Source organism: Equus quagga, chromosome 2 (genome assembly GCF_021613505.1).
Source record: "Equus quagga isolate Etosha38 chromosome 2, UCLA_HA_Equagga_1.0, whole genome shotgun sequence".
NCBI classification, from domain to species: domain Eukaryota; kingdom Metazoa; phylum Chordata; class Mammalia; order Perissodactyla; family Equidae; genus Equus; species Equus quagga.
In genome coordinates, this window is record NC_060268.1 from 92,711,631 (window position 1) to 92,718,962 (window position 7,332).

Genomic DNA, 7,332 nt, shown 5'->3' on the forward strand with positions numbered 1-7,332 from the left:
GGGCGGGGCCAAGGCGGGGCGCTCGGCCTGGGTGCGCAGGCGCAGAGAAGCCCCGGGCTTGCCTAGTGTGTTCCCGCCGGGACCTGCAGGGGGCGCGCGGCGGAGGACCGAGGGGCTGGCCGGCTGCGGCTCCGGCCCCGACCGCGGCAGAAGTGCGCGAGGTCTGCGCTGATCAGGACCACCAGCAGCAGGCTGTAGAGGCCCAGCGCGAGGAGAGGGCCCGGGCCCCTGCGGGAAAGGCGAGAGCATCAGGGTGCTGGCCCGCCGCACTCTCGCTGCTGCATCCTGTGGGTTACAGAGCCCCCGAGAGTCGGGAGGAAGCTCGGGACCCCCTCCTCTGATAAAAGTAGCGTTTGTGAAATACAAATTTAGGAGGCTCACAGGTACCCTAAAGCCCTCCATGCACAGATTCAGGATTGAAAACCTCGACTAGAACGTGTGCAATCCACAGACTACGAGATCCTCTGTCTTGACACCCGCCCCGCCCACCCCGCCCCGGTCCCACGACACATGCAATGGCTCCCTGTTACCGGCTTTCACAGCCCCTCAACTTTTCCTTCGCGGAATCGTTTGTAATCACGTATTTACGTGATTTTCTGTTTGAGGTCTGTCCCTCCACTAGTCTACACGCTACAAGCCCCCCACCCCAGCATTTAGGAGCAGAGCCCCAGATCCTGGACCACACTGCCCCTGCTCCGGCGGCTCTGGGGCTGGAGGTCGCACCTGAGCGTGGGCGGAGGCGGAAGGGAGGACAGGTTGACTCGGTACAGGGCCTCGAATTCAGCCCGGGTGCAGCAGGAGCCCCCTGCCGCCTGCAGGTGGCAGCAGTAGGCTTCCTCGCGAGTGTCAGAGAGCCGAGGACAGAAGAAACCAGGGTAGTGGCGGCCGCCTGCCTCCCGGGTGGTCTGGCACAAGTGAGGGTGGCGGGCCAATGCTGAAGGGAGGAGTAAGGGGGCTGGAGACAAGCCGGAAGGGTCCGCCCACACCCCGCTCCACCCCTGGAGGAGAGTGAAAGGGATCAGCCATTCTCAGGTGGACCGGCTCCCTTCCGCCCCATCAGCTTCCCAGCTGGGAGAATAGGGGACCTGAAGCGGGGCATGGGGCAGAGGAGAGTGCTGTACCTGAGAGAGAGGTCTGCTGGGAAAGGGTCATCCAGCTGAAGACCAGCAGTAGCCCCCCAGACAGGCCCCTGAGCGAAAGGCCCTGCGTCCTCTGGAAGTCCATGAGAGTCACTTCCGCCTCAGCCCGGGTCCTGGGAGCCCCGATCTCTGTCTTTCTAAGCCATGGCTGCAGACGGCACGGAAATGAAAATCAAGGCCCGCGGACACCATTAACACAAACTCGAAGCTTTCCTGTCACAGACTTCTAGAGAGGGATGAAAGTGACTGTTCCTATCTTCTGTTGGAAAATGGGGGCTGCGGCTCCCAGCGGCCCAGGATTTTCTGAGCTGAAGGGAAAAAGGCTCAGAAGACTAGAGGACAGGATGAGGGATGAGAGAGAAGTTCAGCCATTAGCCAGAAGAACAGATAAGCATTTAGAGCCACATATGTTTCTCTCCACCCACTCTCAACTTTCCGGCTGTGTGGAAGCCCTGGGAATTCTGATTGTTCCATGTCAGGCCCCGGAGACCTGAGCTCCAGCGTCTGGATGTTCCCTCCCTAACCTCTGCATCATGGCAACCACCAACACTAGCTGAAGACTAGAGGCAGGCCCTTTCGTTAGCTCTTTCCCTCAGCCCTCATCTGCCCCAGCTACCAGCCAGAGCGCAGAGGCTACCTGTCTGCCTGGAGTATACTTCCCAACTAACGAGCCCCATTTCACAGGGAATGCTCTTCTGGGGCCTCTGGGGCCCTCTGACCCCTCCTACCTCATGGCTGCCACCCACGGGGACAGAGAATTAATCCAGAAGGCCGGAGGCCACCAGCCAGCAGTGTTCAGTGTTGTTCTAGTGCCTACTGAGGCCTGACAACACCATGCTCCCAGAACAGCAGTGTCAACACTCATCACCCCACGGGCCCACAGCAGGTGCCTGGGGACTGAAGCAGGAACCTTTGTGGCACAAGAAAGAAATTTTGTCCCAGCACCTGAGAGCAAAGAAGACGGTTCTTGCAGAGACATCACTGCGGCCTGGGAGCTGAAATCTAAATCAATTAGGTAGGGCTGTGTAGGCTCCAATTTCCAGAAGTTCTGGGCCCCAAAATGAGGCTCCCATGCCCAGAGCAACCAGGCCCATCCCTGCAGGGAGAACTACTTTTTAAAGCTCTTTGAGAATTTTCAGAGCCCTGACAGGTTGAAGATTGACTTTTCATGAAGGGAGGGACCCCTCCTGAGACAAGCTGCCTCTGACTAAGAGGCTAAGTGAATGGCCCTTCCTCCACCGTAACCCAGTCCCCGGTGCGCACACCATGAGCCCACTGTCTTATTTCTTGTCGGTCTTCCTCCTCCCTCCAGACTACGGGCTCCTAGAGAGCCAGCCCATGTTCTTCCTGCACCCCCAGCAGAGCGCACTGAACCAGGGCTGCGATGCTGAGGACAGCTGCCCAGCACCCCGCGCTGTCTGCCGGGAGGGTCAGCCCCGGAGGAACGCGTCCGGGCCACACTCCGCCATCCCCGGGCCTCCGCGGCGCCAGGGGGCGCTGTGGACGCTCCGTCCGGGCTCCCCGGGCTCCCGGGACTGCAGTCGTCCGCCGGACCCGTGCGATGGGCTCCGAGGCGGCGCGGCTGCTGGAAGCTGCAGACTTCGCGGCTCGCAAGCACCGATGGCAACGGCGGAAGGACCCCGAAGGGACCCCCTACATCAACCACCCTATCGGTGGGCGCGCCGCCCGGGGAGCAACCGCAGCGGCGTCTAGGGGGTGGGGACCGGGAAGGGCAGGCGGAGGGCTCGCTCCTTCCTGAGCACCGACTGTGTATCCAGCTTTGCGCCAGACGCTATTCGTGTTTAAGCCTCACAACAACCCTAGGCGGCAGGCATGATTGTCCCCTTTGTACACTTCGCATCCAAAGAGAGCAAAGGACTTGTCCAAGGTCACCCAGTTAGTGATGGGCCACATCTGGCTCTACAAAACCCACAACGCGCCGCCCTGGGGCTCCCTCTGGTCTGACTTCTTGCTTTGCCCCGTCAGGTGTGGCTCGGATCCTGACCCATGAGGCGGGAATCACTGACATTGTGGTGTTGCAGGTAACTTCCTCCTTCTCGTCCAGGAGGCTGGGGTGGGGATCACGGGCGCCATTCAGCTCCGGGCACCCCTTGGCTGGCGGCGTCCCAGGGCTGAGTGGAAGCCTGTCCCCAGGCAGCCCTGCTCCATGACACCGTGGAGGACACGGACACCACCCTGGATGAGGTGGAGCTGCACTTCGGGGCGCAAGTGCGCCGTCTGGTGGAGGAGGTGACGGATGACAAGACTCTGCCCAAGCTGGAGAGAAAGCGGCTGCAGGTGGAGCAGGCGCCCCACAGCAGCCCGGGGGCGAAACTGGTGAAGCTGGCAGACAAACTGTACAATCTGAGGGACCTGAATCGCTGCACCCCAGAGGGTACGCGCCCCAACCTGATCTCAGGGAAAGGGGAGGGGTGTCCACCTTCTGGAGGCACAGGTTGGTCAGTTCCCCTGGGAAAAAAAAGCCTGGGCGTTCCCCAAACGAATCCTACCAGACCACTCTGATCTTCCTTCATACAGTAGAAATACGATGGCTGGGCCAAGGGGAAGTTTTCAGGACAGATCAGGAACCCTTCCCAAGGCCCTGCCCCAAGTCCTCCGGGACAAGCACCATCCGCGGCTGTCCTGGAGGCTACATGAGAGCAGCGTTCTGTCCGTTCTTCTGCAGGATGGTCCGAACAGAGAGTCCAGGAATACTTCGAGTGGGCAGCACAGGTGGTGAAGGGGCTTCAGGGAACAAACCGGCAGCTGGAAGAGGCTCTCAAGCAGCTGCTTAAGGAGCGGGGGCTGACACTCTGAGCGGTGCTTGGAGCCACCAGGTGGCACAGGCTCCAGCCTTACTCAGGCAGGAGAGGATTCATACTCCAGCCCTTCCGTGCCGCCCCTGCTCCCTTCCTGGTTCACTCAGCCCAGATATTAGGGGCCAAAACACTTGTTTTTTTTCCGCCTGCCGAAGATTTCCTGCCAACTAAGCTGAACCCTGGATTGTGGGAATCAGATGCACCCCACCCATTTCTAGTGCATTCACTGCCTTTCTCCCTTGGGTCTGTTTGCGATTTTGCATGGTGGAGTCTCTGGCCCCTCAGGGATTTGGGCTTATATAAGCCCTAGTTCATAAGTCATTATGGAAAATAAAGTATTTGAGGTGAAGATTTAAGTTGCTGCTGCTCCTTCTCCAGCCTCCCGAGTGGGGAACCGGTAGGCGGGATACCTGCCCTTCATCAGGGCAGGGTTCCAGTTGTGTGCGTCCTGGGACTGGTCCCTCAAGTTGAGGTCTCAACCCCTCTGAGCCTGGCTTCCTGATCAGTGAGATAGCTTGTGTTATTTCCAGGGTTAGATTATGTGACGTGCCTGGTGGAGACTGACACGTAGGTGCTCAAAAAACGATAGTGGTCTTCCTCATTAAGAAAGTTGGACGGGATGACAGATGTGGGAAAGGAGCGCCACCTGCTTACTGGCAGCGCTTGCTGAGCAAGGCAGATTGTAGCGGACACTGGCCGCAGTCGGTAGCCCCCCCCAACCCCGAGGTCTCAGCCCCATCACATGGCAGGGTCCTTTGGTTGCTAAGCGACAGGAACTTCCGGGCGCCTCCGGAAGTGGCTCCGGGGCAGCCCCGCCCATGGAGTCCGGCGCTGGGCGGGGCCTGGGCGAGGGGCGGAGCTGTTTGTGGCGGCCGCATGGCGGGACCACCGCGTGCGGATCGTGGTCGCTGCCGAGCACCTGATGCGCATCAAGTCCCTTTGAAAAGGGTGCAACTGGGGGATGGGGAAATTGTGAGGTCAAAGGCCACTTCGTTTTGGACCATGATGGTTATTTACCCAAAAAAGGCCCCAGTGCAGTTGCTTTGGGGAAAAAAAGATGAAGGGCAACCAAAAGGTGATTTTAAAAGAAAACGAGTTTCAAGACGGTCCCAGATAAACGAATAAACAAAGTTCAAAAGTTTAATCCCCTTAAAGGCAGGCCAGCGTTTGGTACGTTTTGGAGAATTCTGGTTTTAATTTTTTTTTTAATTAGTTTTGACGGGCATGCTTACAGGATTTTTAAAAGTACTTCCTTACACTTTTAAAAACAATATTTACCGAAGTTTTAAAATTAGTCTTCAGTTCTTAAGTGGCTTAAAACTAGAGTTTCAGGACATTTAACAAACATTAATCCCTTTTGTACCTTTAGAAAATGCAAAGATCAAGAGATCGTCACAGGGCCTCATGTTTTACAAAACCTTTTGGCATGTGTTACCTCGTCTGTTCTTTATAATAACCAGAGGAGAGATGCAGGGTAGAATTTTTGTCTCATTTTAGAGAAGAAATATGAAGCTTGGAGAGGTGAAGAAAACTGGTTCGTGACAGGATTGGGACCAGAACCTCTCTCTCTTTTTGCCACACTCCTGAGTCTTTTTAGCCAGACAAGAATGACCACAGTTGAGGTCAGCCCCGATTGCTGGGAATAGGAAAGATCAGGTCTGAAGCAGCTAGTGGATCTGGATTCAGTCTGAGGCCTCCGTAGGTAACCTGTTTGATCTGAGCCAATATGGGAGATATTTTTTTAATTCAATAGTTTTTTTTTTAAACAGACAAATGGGATAAGTAACTTTTTTCCCTGAACCGTTTGAGGTTAATTTGCTGACCTGGTGCGCTCTCCCCCCTAAATACCTTCATATTTAAACAAAAACATTCTCCTATGTAATTCAACTACAATCGTCAACATCAGGAAATGAGCATTAATACATTACGACCTTAAGTCTGGAGCACCTCACAGGTTACATGTGTATTTACTTTGGCTTTTGCTGGGCTGGGACCTGGAAGGTTTACTTCTGGCCTAGAATTAGAATGAAGACAGAGAGATTCCTGGCCACCCTGGGGATCTGACCGTCCCTTCGAACAGCTCTTATATTAGAAGTGAGAGCTAAGAACCTGCTAGATTTCCAGGTTTTCTTTTTCCCTCCTGCCCTCCCTCATTCACTGTCTTTCTCTTGTTTCTTAATACTATAATTGCATTTATTCTTTTCTGGAGATTTGCTAAAATTACATTTCTATATTTACATAAGGATACAGAGATTAATGGTGGTCTAGTGGTTCATTTCCCGGTCAGGGAACCAAGACTGTTGCGTGTTGTCTGTCGGTTGCCATCCTGTGGCGGCTGTGTGTTGCTGTGATGCTGAAAGCTGTGCCACTGGTATTTCACGTACCAGCAGCGTCCCCCGTAGTGGACAGGTTTTAGCTGAGCTTCCTGATTAGACAGACTAGGAAGAAGGACCTGGCCACCCACTGCCGGAAAAATGGGCCATGAAAACTCCATGAACAGCAGTGCTGAAAGGTGAGAGGATGGTGCAAAAAGACCAGGCTGGGTTCAGCTCTGCTGTCCACAGGGGCCCCAGGAGTGGGAATTGACCCCACAGTACTCACAACAACAGAGAATAATGTGACAAACATCTGCCTTCCCACTCAGAACTTATCCCTTTGTCATAGGTGCATCAAATCATTTTATAAAATATATACACGAAAGATAATCCTTTGATCCCCATCCCCATTTGTCAGTGCCCCCTTCCACAATGTTAACATTATTACAAATGTGAGGTGTCCATTTCCAGTCAATTTTTATACTTTTGTAAATTCATAGGTTTTTGTGAATACATAGTATTTGTTTCTTAAAAATGTTTTAAATTGTGGTAAAATAGATCATTAAACAAAATGTATCATTTTAACCATTTTTAAGTGTAGTTCAGTGGCAAGCAGCATAGCAACACTGATATACAACCATCACCACCATCCATCTCCAGAACACTTTCATCTTGCAAAACTCAACTCGATACCTATTAAACACTAACGCCCCACTCCCCTTCCCCCAGCCCCTGGCAACCTCCTTCTACTTTGCCTCTATGAATTTGACCACTCTAGATACCTCATATAAGTAGAATCATATCGTATTTGTTCTTTTGTGACTGACTGATTTCATTGAGCATACTGTCTTCAAGGTTCATTCATGCAGCATATGTCAAAATTTTCTTTTTTTGGGGCCGGCCCCGTGGCTGAGTGGTTAAGTTCGTGCGCTCCGCTGCGGCGGCCCAGGGTTCAGTTCCTGGGCGCGGACATGGCGCTGCTCATCAGGTCACGCTGAGGCGGCGTCCCACATGCCACAACTACAAGGACCCACAACTAAGATATACAACTATGTACGG

At 54.1% G+C, this 7,332-nt stretch overlaps 2 protein-coding genes across 2 annotated transcripts; one reads left to right on the forward strand and one right to left on the reverse strand.

Moving 5' to 3' along the window:
• Positions 1–62: 62 nt before the first annotated feature.
• Positions 63–1,711, reverse strand: LOC124235934 (protein shisa-like-1a). The gene is made up of 3 exons (XM_046654482.1): positions 1,122–1,711; positions 724–934; positions 63–228 (listed from the first exon to the last, which is right to left on the reverse strand). The coding sequence occupies exons 1-3, from the start codon at positions 1,222–1,224 to the stop codon at positions 63–65; spliced, it is 480 nt and encodes a 159-aa protein (XP_046510438.1). The 5' UTR covers positions 1,225–1,711.
• Positions 1,712–2,659: 948 nt separating this feature from the next.
• Positions 2,660–4,314, forward strand: HDDC3 (HD domain containing 3). Its single transcript, XM_046648934.1, has 4 exons — positions 2,660–2,812; positions 3,126–3,181; positions 3,294–3,534; positions 3,826–4,314. Exons 1-4 carry the CDS (start codon positions 2,701–2,703, stop codon positions 3,954–3,956), a joined length of 540 nt encoding a protein of 179 aa, XP_046504890.1. The 5' UTR covers positions 2,660–2,700; the 3' UTR covers positions 3,957–4,314.
• Positions 4,315–7,332: the final 3,018 nt, after the last annotated feature.